The following is a 24965-nucleotide window of genomic DNA, read 5'->3' as shown; positions in this document are numbered from 1 at the left end:
AACAAAAGAAAAACCACATGAATTAACAGGCTCTCCCTGCAAATAAACAACAAAGAAATAAGTAAAAATGCTTCTTTAGTATTTCATAAATACACACATTACATACTTATTATGTTGTCAAGCATGCACTACAGATATTATTACTCTGGATAAAAAACAAACTCAAAATTGAAGTCAAAAGAATGATGAATCTGGCTGCTCAAGTTTCAGAGAGAGACTGCTAACAGCAGCATGCCTAATACTAAAGAATTTAATTTCTTGAAATAAAGCCCAGATCTGTGGACGTTAGGAAAGATTTACAAATACCAAAAACGCTGAACGTTACAAACTACTCACAATGCTAAAAATTAGGCTTCAAGTTAGCTTGTTACAAAAAAATCAAAAGTCTATAAAATAAAAACATTAGACATTAACTAGGCTGTAGCGGCAGCAACACCAGCAGACCTGGACTCCTTTGTAACCCCACAAGATGCTTTTCAGCACCGGCTATGCTATAATCAGAAAAGCTGTTATGTAAAATCAGCATTTTGTGACCATTTACTTCAACTCCCTTTATGTTCGGCACACTGGTGACACTGGTATTGCCTGCCACGGCCAGAAACATAGACCAAGCCTGGTCCCAAGCAGGTCTTTTCCACCTCAGCACCTTAATCATAGATTCTGCCACTAAAATTTCACCAAGAAACGTTGCTGATGTGCAGCAAGTGAAGTCCTTAAAAGAAGATGCTGTATGGCAAGTATGTACAGCCATTATAGATCTATATATGATAGATCACTATCTATGCTAAAAAACACCTATCCATATTAAAGGCTATCAGCTTTCCATCAGTACTAGAGGAATACTAATACACTTAATAGTACCAAGGTTACCAGTCTGAATTAGTATAAATGCCACCAGGCACCTAACATGGGGTATAGCAGTCAAAACACAAAAGCTACCTTGTTGTCTGACCTGTCTGTTGGCAGAGATTGGTGCTGATGGTGGCTGCGTAGCCGAGCTCAGCATCCGCTATCGTGCATACAAACTGCTGAACTCGCCTATAACGTGCTGCCAAATGGACAAGCCACACAGGGAATGGGAAATCCAGAGAGCTTTAATAAAACAGAAATCAAACAGCAGAAGGGCTACAAAGTCATTGGGAAAATGAAGCATCCAGCTCTGGCAGTGCAGGGATGGAGCACGTTGGCTAATCATAGGATACTAAGGGAAACTTTCTAGGAAATGTAGCTTTTACCACATAGTTGATATATTTGTGAGAAAATAACCATTTTTAAGGAAATTTCCACCAGTGAGAGCAGTCTGGCTTGTTCTTTATTTCTTCACATTTTTTTCCTAGCAGGTATCTTCTATTAACATCTAGTTTTCCAAATAATTACTTTTTACATTGAAGCAATTACTGTTTAATGGTTTGAGGAATATGCATTTCTCTAATATAGTCTATTTAATTCTAATTAGCAATCAGCTGATAATACCTTGGACTGAAAGGACTTTAAGAGTAATTGGGAGTCCCATGAAGCAGAGAATGGCAAAAAGAGACCCTGGAGGCCTAAAACAGGGAGCACGAGATACCACTTCTACAGAAAGAAAACATACAGTTCGGGTCCATAAACTGTGTATCATACTAAAAAGAGCTGAAGCCCACCCAGAGCAAAAGCTGAAGTATCCTAGGCCTTGGATCATGTCTAGCAACGTCCTTCTACCAGGCTGACATATTTTGCATATGAAGTAGCAAGGGATTTGACTTCATTTTTGGATCATGTTTCTTTCTCTATCTTGCCAGCAACCGTACATACTTCCTAGACCAAACCTTCGGATGGCTTAGGCAAAGGGATGCCTAAAATCTGGGTCATTGGTCCAGGCTGAAAACCCTTTATCTAGCAATGTGAAAACTGAAGGACTTGCTGGCACTCCCCAAAAGCAACACTTTGAACACTGAAAAGCACCCAACTTCCTTATCAGCATCGAAGGCGTTCATACACTCAGCCTCCTTCCACGGCAACGGCCCAGGCCGGGCTCAGAAGATGCACGTGGCTTTGGGGATTGATTTGCCTTTTTGGACATGCTGCCACGGGTTCCTTTTTCCCAACAATAACTCTGTCTAACACTCCCAGAGCACTGTGCGCAACCTGTTCACACGCTTAAAAATAATTTAGATTTAACTATTTGTGTTTTCTCCTCAATGTATTCTGAACAAGGAAACAATCTAGAAATCAACCTTTACAGCAATTTACAGCATCTTTTACTACAGAAAAATTTATAGACTAGAACAGAACAGTTATGTCCTGTAAATCCAGGACAATACTGGAAATATTTTGGATTTCAGCTGACTCCTCACCTACTCATTTCTGTTGTTACCCCTTTGCCCAGCCTAAAGAGCACTATACAGATAGACTGATTTGTAAACACAGTTTAATATATGCAAAGTTTGACAAATCCATTATCCCAGCAACTAATGGGGAGGGAGTTTTATAGCATCGCCTTTCTTAGCATTTCTTTTAATTATTGTTTTAATGCATCTTGCTCTTCTTTGTCCTAACATACTAAGGTCCTGTTATAGCTCAAAAAAAGTATACCTGGGGAATTCAAGCAAACTCACGAAAACAGTAATTCTTACATCAAGACTCACTAACTGAACTCTCCGAAATCCTGTTTTACAATACCCTTTTAACACAGCTTCTACCAGAAATTGTATCGCCTTGGTGGACACTGGCTTGGGCAGGGCAACAATAGCGTTTCCTTGGGACCTTTCAGTCCATCAGCCTCAGAGTCCTTTTCATTGCCTCCTTTCATTAGCCATGGAAGGGAAAGGAAGCTCTGCCTTGGCCCCAACATTGGCTGAAGATGACTGCCATAACCAAACTTCATGATTCAGAGCTTCAGCCAGTCCACATGGAAGTCAGGAAGGAATTTCTTCCAACACGAAGAGTCATCTTAAGAATCTGGCTGGCAAGCGTTCCTCATGTGCAAACATGAGTGGGTCACCAACAGATACGCAAGTAGGAAAGAGCAATCCCAGCCAAAGTTAATTTTACTTCCACCTTCCTTTGCAACACAGAACACTGCTAAGATCCTCCGGACACGTTACACTGAACCACTTCACCGCTCCCAGCACCTGGATTTCCCTTTGTCTGTCCCAGTAACATACACAACTGGGAATACAGAGACTGGGAAGCCACCCATCCGTGGCGGCATCCCCATCGCACAGGAGCACACACGTCCTTCTTCCAGCCCCTGGAGAAACCTGTACCAGCATAACAGAAGATTCTTCAGGAACTATGATGCTTTCACCTAACCAAAGTTATTGAGCTCAACAACAGACTATTTAACAATGAGATGTATTCCTGCAACAACTCTACTTTGGCAGACTAAATCATCTTCTGTATTCATTTTAATGGAACTATGACAAGGTCGCATTTCCTGGAAAGATTATTTCAATGAGGAAGAAAAAAGAAAGTATATACAAAGGGTTGGAGGCTTCTTCCCCCCAAAAAAGGTTTATCACATATGTTTTCCTCAGATTGCTAGGCATAGTTTCAGTTCCTCTCTGCAGCAAAAGCATGCAGTGCCTAATAAATGTTTCATTCAATAATTCAGACACTTTATTTAACTTATCATAATGCAAACAAGTTTTTACCCGTGCTCATGCACAAGATAAAAGAATTATAACAATGTATAAAAAAAGTTAATCTCTCTGTAAACTCCAGAGTAGAATCATTAGAGGCTTTAGGCATGGTTAGCGAATATTTACCAGGATCACTGAAATAGAATTAAAAAAACCCAACCCCCAAAAATCCCTCAGTTATTTGGCAGCAATTTATCCTGGCCAGTTAATGCTAGATACAAGTCCTAAAAAGGCAAAAGCAGCAAAGAAAAAAAAATAATTCACATCTCTCCTTATACGTTAGCTCACTGTTTGAAATTAAAATTTCAGAACTTAGCTTACACAACTCTTCATTGAAAGAACACCCCAAAATCAGTACAAATTCCTTTACAATTTGCTTGTCTTTTAAGCAAACAATACTAGTTACCCCAGACCAAAGATAAAGTTTTGCTGCGGCCCCTTGGAAGCCCTTTATCTCATCATCAATTGCTCTTTTCAACAAACATGCCTGGGCCTTGGCCCTGCACACAGCTAGCAAGTACAACAGTAAAGTCACCTTACAGAGCAGCTGAGTGAATAAACAACTATAACTTATTCAGAAAGAAAACACCAAATACTATCAAAAGAATGAAGTCAACCTCTCAAATCTATGGCAGTAAATCACATCTGATCATTTAACACAGTATAAACATTTAGCAAAGATTTTACTGTATTACTTCAAACCAAAATAAGATATTACATCTATGTAAACTGTGTTTTCTTTGTAGATGCTAAAACCAGAAGTTTTTAATTAATCTATTTATTTTCTTTCTTTTTCTTGTTTTCCCAATGCTCAAATACACTTGGCTAGAAGAAAAAACACATAATTAGGAGTAACATGTGACACCATAGCTCCATTTTTGCAATGGGAATTTTGTTGTTACTCTTTGTTACACAGCTTGTCTGAATTGTCACACAAAATAATTGATCCTTACCTTAAACAATGCATTTTCCTTTATTTACTGAGAGAAATGTGATCTTTAGAAATAAATAAATTGTTCTGTTACAGATGGGATGTCAGACACCAGCAAGCTACTGCCAGCTTCAAAAACAAGGGACCATTCATAACTACAATTCATATTCTGTTCTCATTCTTCTGAAATCTTGGCTCCTCTTTTACCATCATTTGTAACTGTCTGTATGCTGAAAATAGATATCTAAAAAACAATGCCGTTTAGTGCAAGACCAACTCCCTTTATAGCTGCAGTTTCATTTAAGCCGTGTTCTTCTTTCAATCCCCCAGTCATAGTAAGTAACATCTTTTTATTTTACTTTAGTCCAAAATACAAGCTTAGGTCCCCCCAGTGTTCTTCACTTCCATAAACTAAATCATAAAACACACAAGTGCTTTTCTTGTCAATATTATAAAAGCCCCAATTTAACTGCCTCTTGTCTCAGTCACAGAAGTAGCTTTTTAGAACAGTTAAAACCTAAATAAACTATGAAATCATTCACTAAACAGCACAAAAGGTAACTAAATAATCAGAAAGAAGTCTATATAGGACACAGAATAAAAAGCAGTTCCCCTAGCAGAAAAATACAGTTGTCTCCACAGCAAAACACAGCAGCCGTCCAGCAGCTCCCTATTAGGGTTAATCGAAAACTTTTCTAAGTTTTTTTTTTTGTTAGAATATGTAAAGTCTTCCCAATAGGAACTTTTATGAGAGTACAGTTGTTCCTATTTCACTCTTACCCGCAGACTCAAGCCAGACTTCCTTCTCAGGGACAGAGGAACTATGACTATTTTAGTGTTCCAGCGCTGGCAGGCAAACAACAAAAAATAACTGTGGAAAGACACAATCACAGCACTCGATCACATACAGGATATCCAGATTTAAGTCCTTGGCCTCTTTGCTCTATGTCCCTCCATATCAGGAACAAAGAAATATCCCACTCACAGTCCTAGAGAGCTGATCATTTGTATAAAAAGGTGTACAAAATGCTTTTATGATCGGTGTCTAGGAGATATCCCCAGTCTGTTTTCAGTTTAAAAAAAAAAAAACAAATTTCATTCAATTGACAAACATCTTAAATCCCAAACTTCAGCAGAACAAGGTTTCTCACCTAGCTTTACCCACAGTACTGGGGACAGTAGTGTAGGTGAGTGAACATCCAGCTCTCCACTACAGCTGGTCTTTAAGGGCACCTCACGCTTCCCAAATGAAGAGTTACAAGTGATTCTCTCTCAGGTAAAGAGAGTATTTAGCAGTAATACAAAGACTATGCTATCAAATTCATTCTCACAATGTCCTTGTACAAACACTGAAATGTCAGTATTTCACTTTAAAATGTTAATATAAATAATATGTTGATTTCCTATAAATAGGAAACAAAATATACCATCTGTTCACAATTCAAGAACTGTATGGCGATGCAGCCATACTCCAAATCTCATCACTATATATTAAGCTACTCTGATAGACTCACTTAATTACAAAACAGAGCTTAAAGCTTATTTCGGGTCTTACAACTGTTGTAAAAGGCAACTCGGTGTAGGACAACTGGGATGAGTTCTTGGCAAGTATACTCAATATGAGGAAATACACCCAATGTTTTCTAATAGTTTTCACAGAGAAATCATGAGGTATAGTGCCATGTACCAGAAACAGAGACACACACGTATTCAGAGATTAAAATGCAAAACCAGAAGCCTATCTGACACAGAGTACGCTCCCACCCGCAGCTTCCCTTGGGTAAGAAGCTGTTTGTCAGGTATCCATCCTGCTGAGCAAACAAAGCTGGTCTTCCTTTTGAAACAGGCTCCGATACACACCTCTTCAGTCCTCACTTACAGAAAAGCTCTTCCACTTTGCAGGATCATAAGATGTTTTTCAAGTAAAGAATTGAAAAACAGCCAGAGACCCCATCTCCTAATAACGTAGTAATAGCACAAGCACGGGCCATCACACGTAAACACCATCCTAACATTAAACACCCAACCTCTGGTCCTAGCTCATCAGCATGAAGACGACTCCTCTACAGCAGAAACAGGATGTGATTCCCGATCCTCAGAATTACCAGCTTTTTAATTCCTCGCTACAAAGTCTGCAGTCCACAGCATATCCTTTTCTTGTCTAAATAGGTTTGGTTAAGGACATTCCATTACAGCAACCAATTAAAAACATAATTATAACTTACAGCCATGATAAAATTTGCCATTTTCATTTAGCTTTTAAAAAGGGTTGGGTTATTTTGTTGTTGACAGAGGGAACAAGAATCATCCTCTATTTTATTTCACAAAATAGCCATGGAAATTTTTTATGTATGAATCTTAAAAACCAGCACTTTGTGCATAAATTCATATGCACAGACACACTGAAGAAGGGAACACGAGCTAGTACTATCATCTCAAGTGTCAATTTTGGAAGCAGTTTTTTGGGTTATGCTCTTAGCCAAAGAAGCCTTTGCATCTACCCCCCTCCAACTGCCCCCTGGTTGCTAACACATACATTCATTCAAAATATACAGAGAAAAATACTAGGGAGTTTTTAACCATGGCTAGAAGAATCTCTTTTTAAAGCAGTCTGGAGGAAGAAGCAGACAGGCATTAAGTTTTCTCAAGTTACTCAGTACTTGAATTTGCTCTGGGGTAGGGGAAATAACTAGCACGGACTTGCCACTGCCTAATTAACAATGCATGAATGGAATATCCAAATAGCTATAAGCAGATACGTTGCATAAGCATAATAAATTAAATAAAGGTAAAATATGTTATCTTCCATGCTTTTATCGCATGTAGTTTTTCCCTATCAATAAGTGGCAGAAGCAGCTCTACTATTGACCTTAACTGTACCTTAACTTAAACAAGGTATAGATTCAGGCGGTTATTGCTAATGAAAAGACATTATTTAACATGAATTTAATCGCATAGCTTTCATATACATTCTCACAGCATCACCATGACAAAGATGAAGGTTTACCATTATTTTTCCCCTTTTTATACATTAGGATTGATACAAATAAATTTGTGGAATTTACTTGTTAAAACCATGGAAAGCCTACTTGACAAGAATAAAATTGATTATAGTGCAAGGTATACACCTGTAAATGGAAAGGAACCCACATGACTTTCAACACTACAACTACATTTGTTAGGACAACAAATAGGTAAAAGAAAAAATTCCCATGATGTCACAAGAACTTTTTTAAAAAAAAAAAAAAAAAAAGGCAAGTGATTTAATCTGTGGCCCCAGTTCAGGTACGCAAAAGCTGAAAGTACTTTTTTATGATGTATCAAAGGGTCCTGCACCCAGCACACAGAGGGAGCCTAATCCTCATTACGAGCCATAGTAACCCACCCATGCACCCACTGTCTGAAGGCACTAGCAGGTGCTGCTCACCCCTTCTGAGCAGACACCATGGGTGGCCAGTGCATATGCATGCAAAAAAAAAATTCAGCCATTACAAAAAATTCCCATATGTTTCCTTCCTTTAATTGTTATGTGTATTTGCAGTTGTACTTGGTCCTAAAATCCTAACTTATTTTCCATCTGCTAAATGGCTCATCAGAATTATCTAGAACGTGAACTAAAGTGTATTTTAGTGTAATTATTAAGGTTTATCTTCACTGATATTTCCTTTATTAATATGCTATTTAAAGAGAGTTAGCAATGGTAAGGTAAAAAAAAAATATACAAGTTCCAATAGTTTCAGACAACGCTTTTTGAGATGACAGGGAAAGCATCCACTGACGCAAGACCAGGTAGAGTGGAATCTCAATTTATGTTAAATAAATCTAATCCCAGTGTATTAAGGAGTGACATGTCTGAAAATAAGGATGTGATACACATAGTTCTACATGTCACAAAGAGCTTTGCAGAGAAAGAACACAAATTCTAGAATCATACTGAACTACATTACCCTGAATTTTTGTCATAGTATCCCACACACTGACATACTGCACAAAGTTGGAGCCGTTGCGACCATTATTAGCTGTCTTTGAAAAACAGCAGCCCCTGCTCAAGTGGAAATATTGATTCCTTGGGGATGACTCTTCCCCCACAGCACTACATTTCTTTGGAGATGGATTATCCAACAGAGACAGTTTCACAGTAACTGTCACTAAACAAAACAGAGCTAAATTCAGGGTCCTGACCACACAGATTAGGCCAAGGACAGGAGAAGCATTTTTGCCAGCAATAACCTCAGTGATATCTTGGAGCATAAATAAAACTGTCAATAACGCTGGCCAGAAATCTAACCCATTAAAAGCTGATTTCACAACTTTCTGCTTCTTTCACATTCCAAATTTCCTAGGTAGTATCTAGTAACAGATCTCCATGTGTGGCAGTGTCTAAGCTACAGAGAAAGCAGTTTTGATCGAGGATGGCAATTCCCAAATTCCTAAAGAGTTATGGCTGAACAAAACTAATATAAATCCTCTTTCATACTTAAATGGCTTTCTATAGGTATAATTTCTGTGTGAACAGGAAGTAAAATGTCCTATAAGCAATAATTATTTTTATATATATAAATATATACATATATCGATGAATGTAATAGAGTGCAAGTCCATAAGTAATAATGACCTATATAAGGGACAGATCAAAAATTTATGGGAAAGTCACTACCTATACAAACTATACTAGCAACTTTACCAGCTAGTAAGAACAGCTGTGCTGGGTTCAGCCACAGGTCTCCATAACCCATGTCTCCATAAACTTGTACTTTGGGATGATCAGAACAAGCATACAATACTTATCCTAAGTCGTCTCCCAGCATCCAACTACCAAAAGCCAAATCCTTTTAAGACTTAAAGTATATAATAACAAGCACTACACAAAGGTGTGTTTACAGGAAATCAAACAGGAAAAAAAATAGCCACACACAATATCCTTTTAGAGAGAGCATAAACACAGAAGGCAATGACACGGTGTCTTTGTAGATCCTACCTTTGTGCCCTCTGAAACCTGGGCTATACCAGTGGCTACCAGCATACAGCAGGCAAGGGCCACCAAGCACTAACTTCACAGAACCAGCTCTATAGTCCAGCAAACATAATACTCTTCCATAATCCTGTGCTCTGACCACAGAGAGGTTCAGCTGTGCACACTTCCCATGGGAATGCATGCTGGCTAGAGAACTGCAGCACCAGAAGAAGGTCCTTCAGCTATAGCCCTCAGCAGACATTGCCCAGATTAAGTATGCTTGGTGGAAGCAGCACATGCCCTAACAGAAAACAATTCACCCCTCTCTGTCCTCTCAATTCAGACTCCAAATCTGTCCAGGCGTTTGAGACACTGGTCCAAATATCCTGCTCATGCCACAGGCTTTGGCTGTTTTTTCTCTACAGGCCACCATGTGCATGAATGCTTGAGGCTGCCAAAGCACACGACGAAGGGTGTGATGATACAGTCCACACATGGTGCCTTAGAAAACATGTATTTCCAGATTTGGACTGTAAGGACCATCGCTCCCCAGGTTTCTTCCTGTCATGTTCTTGCAACACCAGCAAGCAAGGTCCAAGAACAAGACAGGGTAGATGACAGGAACTCATGTTTCAGCAAAATACCACTGGAACCAAGTCTTAAGGTGATACGGGGAAAAGGAGCGTTGGGGAGGTAAAAACACTTTTGGAAATATAATCAAATTGTTACAACAAAATTGGCTTTAAACCCCAAACTATTTCAATTACCTTCTGGTGGTGGGGGAGGGAATTCCTCTGTGTCCATCCTAGTGTATCCACTCCGTCTTTAGCAGACTGAAAAACCCTGCAAAAACGAAGGGAACATGTTTTGTAGATGAACATAATTTCCAAATATTGAGACACTCCTTTTCAATTTGGCCAAGCTCATACCTATTAGCTAATACCATTATGGAAGAGAGGAAATGCATTCTGAAGCAAGACGCCAGGCACATGTAGTCCAAATTTTTATGTACACAGCCCTCAGTATTGGAGCCAATTCTTTTAATGATCTCAATAAGCCAGCTGAAGAAAGATGAAGTTTTCAAACTATTTGGTACTCTGCAGCTCCCACTGTGACAATCACAAGCAGATTACTAAAACATGTTATTTCAATGCCTGTTTGGAGTATATATTCTCTTTCAAAGTCTTCATGAAGGGGAGAGGGATAAAAATTCTAGGAAGCTCATCAGTTTTGAAGATGCTTTTCTCTCTTTGGCAATCAGAAGTCACAAGTTTTAACTATACATTTTATACACAGCTGCTTCTCTTCTTTTCTTTTTTTTGGCAATCTTGAAAACTCCGCTTGAGTTCCTTTACTTCCACCTCTCCGGAGGAGAGTGAAGTACCAGCTAGCAGTCTCCTGAGCACCTTTTCTTTCCTCCTCTTTTCTCAAATGCCATCGATCTCAAGGTTTAAGGGAAAGAATAAACCTGCAGAGCATTCTCTTACTTTGGTCCTGAATACACGCTGAGAGAGAGTAAAAGCCCAGAACCCATGAGAGAAATTTTCCTTCCTTCCCCATAACAGTACTTAATAGTGATATTCCAGTATCACCTGGAAGGAAAAACTGGATCTGTTGTGCTGAGCAATGCAGACATTTCTGCCCCAAACCCATTTTCACTCTAACTCAAGAGACAGCATGTCAAAAAGATAGATTTCAGAACAAGGGTGAGGAGGAAAAGTAAGTTTCCAAAAGCCACACAAGACAGCAGAAGAGCCAATGCTGAATTTTCTGTCCTACTCTTGAGTAGCCTATAGATGTTAATCTCAAGAAGATACCACTTCTGCTGGCAACAGCACACAAAACAGCTCAAGCCCTTGGAAAGTCTCCACAGCCGAAATATGGAAAGCGTAAGTTGAAGGGGATAGTGAAAATCAAGGTACAGTGGAGAAATAATAAACTAAGCGAATCGGGATAGAGAGCTCAAATCAATTGCCACTTACAGAAGAGGTAGCAGTGAATGGAAGGAAGTGCCTCAAAAAAGGATCCAACCTTAGGAGGAACCAGGAAGGTTGCCTCCCTGACATCAGGTATGCAAGGACAAATCATCACGACAGATATGCCAGGAAAAATAACAACTCTGGTAGCGCTAGATCCTCATATGATGAGACAATTCATAACAACTTCCATTTTCTAAGCATACAAAATTCCCTTTTAAATCGTCTTAAGCAAGTCCTAGGCAAAACCAAGTAGTTTCAGAGCCAAGGCTCAGAAAGGATTCATCCACGTATACAACATCTATATATAACACAGAAAATATTCCATTATGTGCTTTCACTATACACTGTCCCTTCTAAAGCCTCTCTACAATTTATATCTGCAGAGCTCAAAGGCGTGTTCTTGCTTACAAGTGTCTGGAATGCATCTTGCCACACCAAAATTGTCAGCCAAAATGAGGGAAAATTATGGTTTGAAGAAAAGGCTATTTTTCTTTATTCCTTTAAAGCTGAACCATCACTGGAACATAGATTTTTTCAAGTGTGAAACATGCAATAACCGGCAAACCTCTGAAAGTTAGTCTCGGCACCTCTTCCAAATACATCTTTAACAGAGTAGCTAAAAGGCCTTCAGAATATTTTTTTTTTTAATTTAAACATATGATGCAAGTTTTCAAACACCTATGGAAGTTAACTTCAACAATGATTTTTAAAAACAGTTTCTTCCTCACAAGCAAATACTAACAACACGCAGAGCTGAGCTATGGAAGTTTTCAGCTTGTTTTCCATTTTGATCTAGCTCACAGTGACATTGCTTCGAATTACACAAGGATTGTGTTGAGGAAGGACACAGACCCAGTGTTAAGAGTCCTAGCCACTGACCTGCTTGCTCCCATCTGAACAGTGCAGTTATTCACAAGAAGAAAGATACACTTTCTCACTTAAGAATGCCTTAGGGGTTGACTTATACATTGCATTAATTCATCTTGAAGTTCCACAGATTTTTCTCTACTTTTTAGATGCTGAGAAAAATATTGCAGTAGCAAAGAGAGCTTGTGTATTGTACATTCCAGTAATGCCCTCCATAAAAATAAAATAATTGCCATTTTATGTAGCAGCCGGCATGTTCATGAACGATCTCTAACAGCACCATATTTCAAAGAGAAGTTTTTCACTCTTCTATTGAGAGGCAGGGGAACTAACTCAAGTTGAAGGTGTTTAAATCAAGATTAAGCCAGATGATTTAATTCGACTAGCAGCATATGGCATAGTTTGCATTTGTAGCTCAGGTGGTTTCCCCATTGATTCTGCTGCTAACAGTTACACACCACACAGCTATACAGGTGCATTCAGACACTAATCGTGGAAATGACAGCTCGAATTAAGCTGAAAAGGACCTCTGAATGTTCCCTCATACACTCAGGACACGTGCCTTCACAGTTAGGTCAGGTTGCTCAGGGCCTTTTCCACCCAAGTTCTGAACCCCCCCAAAGGTGGAGGTTTCACCACCTCCTGGGGCAGCCTGATCCTGTGCTTAACCAGCCACTCCAGGAAGAGTTTTTCCTTATGCCCAGCTGGAATTACCCTCGCAGCAGCTTGCGGCCGTCGCCTCTCATTCTCCTGCTGTGCACCCCTGAAAAAAGCCTGGCTCCGTCTTCTTTCCAACCCCGCCTTAGGGAGTAGAGGACTGCAATTCAATCCCCCTCAGTCCTTTCTCCTCAGAACGACACAAACCCAGTTCCCTCAGCCTCTTCCAACCTGTTCCCACCCCCAACCACGGCAGTGACCTTTGCTGGACTCACTCCAGTCTGCCAGTCCTTCACTTGTACTGGGGCCCCACATTGAACACTGAATTCCAGATGCAACATCGCGACCACTGAGTAGATGTTCTCTAGTTTAACATAAAATTATGTAAGAAATTGAACAGCTATGTGCTTTTAAGACACAAAATATTAAAATTTCGTTCCAAAGGTATTTAAAAACTGCAAATCAAAAAAACCCCACTATTAAACATTAAACACGTGAGCTATTCATGTGTATTGCATTATAAAATTATGATTCTGAATAACTGAACAACTGCCGTGACGTACTGGACGTGACACACAGGTTATAAAAATACGGAGCTTTTTTCCCATATGAAACCGATTTCTCAAACATACTATCACCTCTATCTAATGACTCAAACTGCTCCCTTCTGGGCTCCACAGCAATCACAGAAACACAGGGACAGAAAGAAGCTCTTCAAGTTATCTAGCCCAAAGTTTAAGATTTCCCATGGGCTTCCAGATGACCCACCAATTCACCTAACTCAGTGCTCATCACCTTCTTTGCTTCAGACACGGGTAGAGGGAGCCACGGCTGGTGTAGACCACAATGGTGGTCTACAGATTGCCTCCTTTCCATCTCTTCCCTCACATTTCCCCTGGGTACCCAACGTACAGCAGATGCAGAGAGAGAGGCCAAGGAGCTCCCAGGAACTTCTATGAAAGGCAGGTGACGCGCTCCGGCTAGAAGACTGGCCCTCGCTTCCCCCATCTGCTTCCCGGTGTTTTCCCCCGGTCCCTTCCTGTCAAACTGTTAGAAGGAACAGGTAACTCTTACTCATATTTACAGACTGGAAGAGGAAAGGCAGCTTTCCAACTTTCTAAGTTCCCAGTTTAACTGTCCACTTATAACAGGTTAGTCATTGAACCGATCTAGTTGAACAAAACCCAAATATTCCAATCCTAAGAGACTACTGCTGTTAAAAAAAAAATAATATTTGTAGGAGGGCAGCATGCTTTTATTCCAGCTGTTTAGCTAGTAACTTCATAAGTTTGTCTTTAAAAATCAGCAATAACCATGCTAAATGCATGCATTTTGAAAGAAAAAAGTCAGATCTCTGAATACTGCAATACATTCAGGTCCTCACCAAGTCTGTAATGATTTCTAAATTTTAAACTGGTCTTTAAGAAAAAAGAAAAGGAATTAAAATACCACATTAAAATCTGATGTTCCTGGGCAATGTTTCTCATGCAGAGGAGTCCCACACAGTCGAAGTAGTCAGATCTTAAATGGCACTCACACCAGAAACCAGAATCTGCTGAGCATGAAATGATCCCCAAGGACAGGTCCCAACTCTTATTTCAAATTTTCCACTGAAAGCGCCCACCTTTGACCATGAATGAAAGCTGGTACGAAAGGAAATGGGAGTCTGCAAAGTTCCACAGCAGAGCTTACAATCTCAGAGTGCTAACACCTGAATAACAGAGGCTGGTGACCTGGCATCCGTGAGACTGAAATTCTGATTCCACGGCAAAGGCTGCTTTATACTTGTCCAAAGACTACAGAAGAAAGTCAAAGTTCTTCTCTGTGACTCAGTTTCCCCTCTCATTACCTCTGGTAACTCCTTCTGCCTCCAGGACTAGGTTTTTCAGCTACAGCTGCGCATCACATTTCATTTGATAGTTTCCTGTAATTGTGGGACAAACAACAGATCACCAGTTCTCAGCCACAGGAATACAAATACTGATCAACATCTGCATTTCCACTTCATCAAAACTATTTTCCGAAAGTCATTACTTGTACAATAGTCAGTAGGTAACAGAAACAGGACCAATGCAAACTCCACCAAAACTATGAGGCAGCGCAGCGTTCAGACCTGGTGGCACAGTACCTACACACTCAGCTCCCAAGGGGCACACACTGCCAAGTTTTCCAGTTCTACCGCCTTAAGAACTGTAAAGGCGACATACCTTCTCTTTAAGGAGTGTGCACTGTAACCGCAGCAACATCAGGATTCTTCATTCTTAACACTGCAGAAAGAATAAGCCAGTGAGCATTTTTTAATAGAAAACAGAAAAGATGAAACGAGGAGACTGATTTCCAAGGAGCTGTGACTCATGGAGAAAGCTTAGTGCAGGCAAGCTGCAAAGTAACTTCTCTGAGAAAGCCTGAAAGCCTAAAAATTAAATTTAAAAAAAAAAAAAAAAGAGGTAAGAAAAAACTGTGAAGCCCATGGAAGTCTAAAATCCTCTTGGTCCACGTCACTTACTGGCTACTGCTGTGTAATGCCCAATTCAGTCTTCTTCCACCTGTAACACAGAACTCCTGCTGGGAAGTAAATCTTTGTAAGATTTGATATATAGACTCTTTTGGGGGTGCAGAGAAGCAAGGAGAGAAAAGAACACAGAAGAAAGTAGGTTAATTTCCTTTTTTTTTTTTCCCCTATACCTCAAGATGGCTCTGTTACAAAGAAAAAATAAAAATTGATAGCACAATTTGTTCTCCACACAAGACTATTCCAAAGAAACACAGACTGTAGAATTTTTTTCTTTTTTAAGAGATGTTTTTACACTAGAGTGGGTGTGAATGAAGCAGGCATTTATATTATGACAGCTTACCATCACATGCTGTAAGGCATAGAAGGCGGCTGTATCAAGAGTAGATCATTATTTCTTTTAACGTATATCTAGTTTTATTGATAGCTAACAGTCCTGTACTGTACCAATTTTATTCCTAAATTTATCAAAGAAAATTACCTAACTTATAAGCAATGGAAAAATAAGGAACTGCATAGGTTCAAGTAGAAAATAAATATGAAGCCCAGTTCCTTGCTCAGTTACAGACAGGGGAAATTCTATTATCAGCTGCAACACAAATAAGGTCAGATCTACAGAGATGAACACTTTCCAGACTGCATGCAGAATCCACTTCCCCAAAAGCTACTTCACTTCTTTTTCTGCCTCCCTTTCTCATACCAAAGAGCATCCTGCTCAAAGCTAGAGAATAACACAGCAGCAAGCCCTGAACAAGAAGCAATCTACAGGGACACCCCAAGAACATGACTGAGGATTGGTTTTCTGATCCTTCTTTTTAAAGGATATTATTTACAACATTTCTTTAACTAGAGCGGATTCCTGCCCAGTACATTATCCGAAGGAGGGGAAAAGAGGAAGAAAGCAAAGACTGCATTTGCAGATTTGTCTGAGGGCTCCTTACCCACAACACAAGCAGAAAGCACTATGCATTTTTTTTAATATTTATGCTCTTCCCCTCCACAGATTATTATCGCAAGGCAAAATACAGAATCACTGACTCACAGACTCATTCCGGTTGGCAGTACCTTAGAAGGTCATGTAGTCCAACCTGCTGTTCAAAGCCAGGTCAGCTATCAGGTGAGACCAGGCTGCTCTATCTACTGAGATCCTGAAAATCTCCAAAGACGGAGACTGCACAACCTGGCCAGGCAACCTCTTCTCCTGCTTGGTTGTCCTCCTAGAGAAAAACATTGCCCTTATATGTAGCTAGAACCACCCTTACTTCAGTTTATGACCATTGCCTGTTGTCCTGCCAGAGGACAGGCAGGCAGGGGCAGGCTGACGTTAGGGCCCTTGAAGCATCTCTTCTCCAGGCTGAACAAGCCCAGGTCCCTCAGCCTCTCCTCCAGGGCAGGTCTACCACTCCCTGACATCGTGCTGGCCTTGTGCTGAACTCGCTCCAGTTTATCCACACCTTTCTTATACTGGGGCGGGGCGAGGTGCGGACGCAGAGCTGGATGCGATACTCCTGGTGTGGTCTGACGAGGGCTGAGTGAAGGGGAACCCTTCCCTGGAGGAACCCTTCCTTCCCACATGTGCAACCTTGCACTCGTTGTTGATGAACTTCACAAAGTTCCTGCCAGCCAGCTCCTCCAGCCTGCCCATGTCCTTCCAAATAACAGCCCTGATCTCAAGCACATCCACTGCTCACCCCTTCCCCCAGTTTGGTGTCACTTGCAAACGTCAGGAGCAAGGGCTGGTTGACTTCCAAGTCATGCATAACGTGAAACAGGAGACATGCTATGACAGACAGCTAGGGCACTCCACTGGTGACCAGCCTCCAGGTAGGTTATAACCAACTGGCCACCTCTAAACCCAACCAGACCACCAGTCTTGCACCTATCTAGTAGTACACCCACCCAGACCATAATGACATTCTGCGAAAGAGCTTGCTGAACCCAACATGAATGTACGATTTCATTAGCTCTGTAGCACTATGCTTAGCTTACAGATGGGAAAGATGAGACCTACAAATACTTAAGGAATGAGAGGGAATATGGGTAAAAAGTCACTGAAACCAGGGAAGGGAACAGGTTCCTGAACATGCACATAGGGCACCTGACTTTTATTGAATAAGCCTTTGCTCCCGCCTTGTGTGCTGGCAACTGTTTGAATACCCAAAGGAAGAAGAGGGGCATCACCCCAGGTTTTGGAGGCTATCCTGGAGGTTGAGTGTACCATAACAAATCGCAAGCATCCAAAGAATTAAAAGTGAATGTTGGCATCGCATAATTTTAGTGAGGACCGATTTTTTTTTTTTTTTGGTTCTGTGCTACACAAACTAGATGACTGTGTCACTGGTTCAAGACCTTGATCTTCCATGTCGCATGCACAAGCAAAACAATAATACGTGAATACTAATTTTTCTTAATTTGCTCTAAAGTTGATTGCAATCAAGTAACTTCATCTGGAAAAGTAATCTTATTTCTGAAACTTCCTCTTTTAAACTTAATCCAAATTAGTCTCTCTCAATATTGGAGATTAAGTATTACCTTAACCGGAAACACCCTCAGCAAGATTTCTATTTTCAAGTCAGAGAAGATCCTTGCATGCTGCACAACACTTCAATTGTGATGTAATCCTACATAGGGTTCAGTTGCATACATATTATTATAATACACATGTAATTAGAAGTATTACGCACAGACTTTATAATTTATTAAAAAATGCACCAAAATAGTAATTTACTCTAGTAATTCTGATCAGCCTTGCACGTAAAATACAGTATTTTTGTCACTGGGAAAATGCCCCCTCCTGAAACCTATTTTGATTCCCCAGCAAACCAAGTTCTTAGCTTCCAAAAAAAAAAAAAAAAAGAGTAGGTGAGGGCAAGGAATGGTTTTTTTATGGATACACTCAATAAAGCGTTTTTTCCCCCTTCAATTGTACTTCGTCTGCACACCCACCGCAAAAACAGAAAGTCCTGGTCAAACTTGCATTAAATCCATGAGTCCTAGTTTTAAAAGGCATAGGTTGTCTTTCAAGATACTGATGACAACTGATGAAACCTTCCATCAGAAGCTCTTTCCAATGATACAGGTGAAATGATACAGTGAACTGAAGATTCAGTTTCTACCACTTTCTGCAAACCTAGTCCTGACAGAGGCACTTTTCCTGAACATTTTCAGTTCTTTGGGTACTACGGTCCTTGCAAAAGTAACCACACTGTTTCTCATCAAAACCAACCCATTCCATCTGATCATTACAAAAGTGTCCAGTTGAACAAATTTATTTCACCTGATGAATAAAGTTATTAAGAATATAAATATAGACTCTTACACCTGTGTTTTTAAAATAACTATTTGGAGTAAAATATGGAAATGCATTTCTAATCACAGATTTGACTCATAATTCATGCTCTAGAAAAATAACAATTTTCATTGATTTTCTAACACCAAAATAGTATTCAAATAAATCAGAAATCAGGTAATGCAGCCATTAAATCATCAATTAAAGTAAGAAAGAAGAACAGTAATAGCATCTGCATAAAACAGCCCTCATCTTAAAAAAAATGTATAATGGAAGGCAGTTTTCCGTGGAAGTGTAAGTTCTGCATCTAGTCCTAACATCAGCAGTCTTCGCTCTTTCCTTGATTTGGAAATGATCAAGTAGACCTCTTTCTTCTCCACCTTCTACAGTTTGAAAGTGAAGTTTTTAAGACTCGAATTAGTCAGTCCATGGTTTGCAACAACATTAAATATTATGTACAAAAATCTAAAAGAAAACTGAGGATGAGACTCTGAATGCTTTAAAGTGGTGAAAAATATAAAGTCAAGAGCCATAAGCTCAAGACTCAGTGCAGTCCTAGCAGGAAATCTAAATATTGCCATCTACTCCCTAGTAACTTACAAACCCATTTTACAGATGAGGACATAAAGTTTATCCCCTTTCTTGAAATTTCTGAGATGTTTATTCTGTATCTCTAAGGAAAAAAAAATATTCCTATGATTTCTGCAATCTTTTTGAAAGTATTTCAAGAATACAGATTACAGAACAGAAATGAGAGTGAATGTTTGACCTTGAGCCTGGATCCTAATAGTTCGTATTCATAGTTCAGTCCCAAGTAACAAGTATTGTACAGTACAGTAAGTCACTGAAACAGATTTTCCCAAGATAATGCCCCTATTCAGCACTGCGTAAGTAGAACAATTTATTTTGCTCTGGTTAACTGCTTCACCCACGCATTTGACATTAAGCTTCAGGCTTCCTGACTGAGCAGCAAACATGTAGGACATGAATCAATGTTGTGCAGTTATGCCTCACTTCCCACAGTCTTGCTGATTCAGGCAATTCAGAATAAAATATGAATCGAGTTTTTGATCTAAAAACGCAAGTTGGAATACTTTGTCATCACTCCCTTAAAAACAAGTTGTACTTTTACATGTCCCTGGTTTCAAAATAATCTGAAGTATTTTGGTGTGAGTAAAATTCAGGTTCTTTAGTGTAAGAAAACGTCCAAGTGATTTAAATCAAATATGCTAATAAAGCAGCAGTTTCCTTCCACAGATATGTGACAGACCTCGAATCCAGAGATTCTGCTCTCTACAAACCACACATGCACACAATGACATCACTGAGAAAGATATGAAAACAGAGAGAGTACTAAGACATAGTTGTATAGGTCCATAATGAGAATTTTGGTTTATCCCGCTCATGTACCTCCCCACCTTATTATAAAGAGCACCTCCCCCTCATAACATTCCTGCAGTCTCCCTCAGTAATTCTCAGGCTTCAGTTTATGAATCCCTGGTAATTTCCAAGCATCCAGGCTTGCAGCTTTCCCACTCTTTAAACTACTTCTAGATTCAGAAAAGGATTTACAAATATTAATTTTCCACTAACAGATGTAATAATAAGAAAGAATTCATAAGAATAGGAACAGGAATGGAAAAAAATATCTTGAATGAATGCTAATTTTAACAAAAGAAGGTCTTGGATATAAAAAGTGCCTCTTTCACGTATTGTAGAATATATACAAAATGAAAGACTAATTCATATCACTATCAATGAAGCCTCATTTACTGCCCTATTATAACATACAAAATGTTCAAAAACTAAGATGCACTCAACAATTGCATTCACAGCATTTAACTTAACGCTGTAACTCCAAAGGAAGTTTCTCTATGGGACAACTGCTGCGACAGATATTCCACAAGAAGCATCCAAGGATGGTACGGAAATGCACTTACAGCTCAAAAAGCCATTAGGAAGCTGAACTTACGGAAAGACAGTTTCAAAAATACCTTTAAATTTAGAGGCCATAAGACAATTTTCCACGAGTTCCCTTCTACAGTTCTAAACTAAAACTGTAAAATGGAAAGACGTAATTAAAGAAAAAGCAAAAAGTGAAACAGAAGTCACTGTACAGAAGCAGAAAGAAAATTACTATCCCACATATATAAATATTAAGAAAATAAGTACTACACACTAATCATTTCTTCATCACATACAAAACTGAGCGCAGTATAGTATTATAGACGCATGAATAAATTCACTTCAGCTCTGCAAAATACATAAATTTTAATCTGAAAGTCTGAATCAAAACTACTCCTCCTCCTCCTAGATTGCAGAACGTGTTTCCTGGTTTCTTCAGAAATAGACTTAAGTTTATAAATTTTCTACAACAGATTCTAAAAATAATTTCTACTTTATATAGAAGCAGTTAATAGACTTCCTGTTTTACAAATGAGTAATGCACTATTCCCAGTAGCATTAAATTCTGTTAACAATTATGAAGTTTGACAATAGCCCTTCAGGTTTTAGACAAGCTTGTTGTCTTCCTTCAAATGTTTATAAACTATGCAAGGACTCCTAAACAGCTCAGAATCAACTGAAGAACTCCTCTGGTGTTGAGATTTCTTCCTATCAAGTTTATTAATGCTGAAACTAAATAACCTCAATTGTAAAAGAAATGGAAAACAAACAATAATCCTGCCCCCTCTCCCCCCCAGCAGTAAGTAGCAGTGTCCTGGCAAAAAGAAAAAAAAAAAAAAATCAGTACAAGATTTTATACATACTAAATGGTATATATAAAGAAAACAAACAGACAAACAAAGAAAAAGCTCTGTTAAAGACAGTAACTTAAATAGACTGAAAGACACTAAAAAACTCCAAGAGCATTTAAAAAAAGCTGTGATGCCTAACATTAAAAACCCAGCCTACTCAAAACTAAGGCCGTACCTTACTTAAGACATGCTATACAGCTACCAGGTTTAGGATAATCAGAACCTTTTATTTTTGACATACAACTAAAGTAAGTGTTTAGACTTAGTATTTCAATCTGGTGTAAGTCAGCACGCTTCCACTGAAGTTAATGGGCTAGAGGAAAAAAAAAAAAAAAAATGCAGAGGTACCCAAACCCTCGATTTCAATCACAATAAAAATGAGACTCTAAATACTACTTAAGTAACACTGTGGATTTTTAAAGTTAATCTCAATAAATGTTAAAGCTTGTTTCACAGTATTCTACTCCAGGAAAGGATTGTCGCCACTGATGAGCGAAACCGTATCCTATCTGAGAGCAACCATAGCTCCTGGGCAGAGGTAGGGCTCCTGCACATGAGCACAGATGGTGGCAACCGCCTCTTCGGTACTTTGGTGTGCTCACCACTGACCTGTCAAATCAAATAGCACGAGACTTGCACATTTGGTCTCAAAGTCTCAGAGCTGCGATGCCAGCCGGCACACACCCATCACGCAGCACTGTGGCTCCTCTCCGTACCCTGTGGTGTATGAACTCCTGAAGCCCAAATCTATAGGATCCTGCCGGGTCCTGGCACTTAGCAGGAGCTGACGGACTGCACGTTCCCGAGGCATCTATCTGCTTCCACGGTCCTTTCTCCCACCACATCCACCTGCAGGTATCAGCCACGAAAGCCCCACGCACTGGACACCCAGTGCCTGTCCCATCACAGGACACCCATCATCCCTCACATAGTACATCATGTCTCACGTACAACGCCACAGGTAAGCTAAGAGATCCATAGACTGTATTATAGAAGTCAGGAAATCTCACTGTAAAGCCTTCAAAAATATTAGATTTCAAGGTAGTGTCTAAAGAACTACTGTTCATAACCAGATAAACACATGCAACTAGTTCCTGGGCTACTAAGCCTGAGGGTGGAACAAAAAAAAAGAAAAAGACAAGATGGATTAAACAAAGCAAGTCAGAAAGATTATCAAGATCAAACAGATCACCCAAGTGAAAAGAATGAAGGGCCCATTGAAGAAAACAGTTGAACAGCCAGAACCCCTGCCTGAGTAATGGGGTTGCAGTTGTAGGTGCCCAACATGTCCCATGTTCAGGCAATAAATCTGTGTCTCCTGAGGGGCAAGAGAAAATTTATAAAAACATAATACTTCATTTCTACTGCAGAATAGATTGCTCACTGGGGTTTACTAAGCAGAGGAAAGGCTTTGGGAAAACATTTATTTTCTTTACAATAATAACAGTCGCAAACTAACATACAGTGGTATATCCTCACTACTTATTTAGTACGAGGCAGTCTCTAAACAGTCAATCTTTCTTATTTCCTGACTCATGAAAAAGAAACAAAACCCAAAAAACCAACCAAAAACCCCAAACTATATCTTTTTCTGGTAATAGTTAAATTGCACAACTGAAAAAAAAAGATTTTTTACATTGCAACTAAACGACTTCAAACCTGCTAGCACAAGATAAAGGCCATGATCTTAGTAGCTTTGGGGAAAAAAAGGATTGAACAAATACTTAACTGAAAGAGGGCAAAATTTAAGATGGATAAAATCTTTTTGGTCAAAAATACAAGCACCACCTAAAGGCCTTTAAAATAAGCCTTTGCTATGGGCAAATTACTAATAGCTGTCTTTGCAAGCACCTAGTATTGCCTACCGACTAAGCTCGCTCACTTGCCTATGTGAATGACTGGCCAATCTTTTAAAGCTGTTCTTGCCTCACCCTGTAAGAACAGGGCATCTTTCAAAAGTCACTACAGGGTCTGGGATCACCACGAGCAACTCGAACTCCGGCAATAGCTGAAGTGTTAATTACAAAGAAACCAAAGACAATTTTAAAACCCCCTCTGAAAAAAAAAATAAATACAGAACCGGACAGTTGTTACTGTGCTGAAGTACTTTTCCCCTGTTTCACGAAAGCCAATTTAATTGCAGATGCCAACTACAAAGCTGGTGCTGAACGCAGTTTTTAAGAAGGGGGAAGGAAAGAAACTCAAGTCCCCCCGGGACCCCGGATCGTTCAAGTGCCTTGTCCGCACCTGATGAAGAGGCGAGGGGAGCTGGAGCCAGGCAGCCCCCGATGCCGAAGAACGCCAAGAGGCGCACACGCGGGCAAAAACCCCAGGGGAAGCCTTGGGGGAGAAACTTCACCAAGGAACAAGGACCAGAAGTTTGGGAAAGGAGCGAATGCGTTTATTAACGATCCCCGGCAGCCCCGCTTCGGTAACTCGCCAAGCCGCGCTGCACCGGCAAAACCTCTTTCAGAAAACGCAAAAATCGGGTTTTTCCTCTCCTCCACCGAGGCGGGCAGAGATTCACTCCCCAGCTGCCACCCGCGGGCTCCCCGCACCCCAGCGAGGCGCCGCGGAGACGGCGGCGGGACGGCGGGCGGAGGAGGAGGGGGATGAAGAAGAGGAGGAGGGGTGTCTCCACACGGAACCCCGAGCCCAGCCTCGAAGGACGAACTTTCCGTGATTAACACGGCGGCGAGACCCCGGCGCTCCCCGCCGGCCGCAGCCGCCCGCGGCCCCGCCAGCCGCGGAGGGAACACCCACCTCCTCCGCCACGCAGCTCCGAGGCCTCCGCTCCGCCGGGGCTCCGCCGGCTGCCCCGCTCCCCGGACGTGTCACTCACCCCGCCCCCACACCTCGTCCCGGGGGCTGCCGCCGCCGATCGCGCACTCGCTCGCCGCCGAGCGGAGCTCCTGAGTCCCGGCGAGGAGCCGCCTGGCTCCGACCGCCGCCGCCCTCACCGCCTCCTCGGGGCGGCCGCGCCCCGCCCGGGGCCGGGCCTTTCGGGCGGCGCCCGCCGCCATTGGCGCAGCGCGAAGCCCCGCCGCCTCCCGGTTGGCTCAGCGGCCCGCCGGTCGCGGCGGGGCGGGGCGGGGCGGGGCGGGCGGCCGTCCTCGCCCCCCGCCCCAGACCCCTGCCGCATTCCTGCCGCCGCACGTGACGCCGCCGGGGCGGGAGCCCGGCCCCAGGGGCGCCTCAGGGGGAGGGCGGGAATGCGGGGGGTCGCCGGTGTAACGGGCGAGGAGCGGAGCTGGCCGGCTGCGGGCCAGCGGGAGGCCAGCCGGGACCGGGACCGCGGCACACGGGTGAAGAACTTTTTGTCCCCTCGGCCCCGTTCTCAGGAACAGCACGCGAGGGTGCGCGCTAGGCCACGGGAGCTGTGTTGGGATTGGATCCC

At 41.1% G+C, this 24965-nt stretch overlaps 1 protein-coding gene across 4 annotated transcripts in view; it reads right to left on the bottom strand.

Annotated features, from left to right (window-relative positions):
- The window catches only part of ARHGEF10 (Rho guanine nucleotide exchange factor 10), a 117394-nt gene extending 92860 nt beyond the window's left edge, over window positions 1–24534 (bottom strand). For 2 of the 4 annotated variants that reach the window (XM_075049250.1, XM_075049253.1), the window contains exons 1-2: window positions 24332–24497; window positions 10276–10351 (exon numbers count right to left, since the gene is read on the bottom strand). In XM_075049250.1, the coding sequence (XP_074905351.1) occupies window positions 10276–10312 (37 nt within the window). In that variant the 5' untranslated portion in view covers window positions 10313–10351; window positions 24332–24497. Of the gene's footprint in view, window positions 1–10275; window positions 10352–15218; window positions 15664–24331 lie in introns of those variants that run through there. The other 2 variants (XM_075049252.1, XM_075049251.1) reach the window with 2 other exon arrangements.
- Window positions 24535–24965: the final 431 nt, after the last annotated feature.

Source organism: Buteo buteo, chromosome 17 (assembly GCF_964188355.1).
Source record: "Buteo buteo chromosome 17, bButBut1.hap1.1, whole genome shotgun sequence".
Lineage (NCBI taxonomy): Eukaryota > Metazoa > Chordata > Aves > Accipitriformes > Accipitridae > Buteo > Buteo buteo.
Note: the sequence above shows the minus strand (reverse complement) of the source record. Positions and strands in the feature narration are given on the sequence as shown.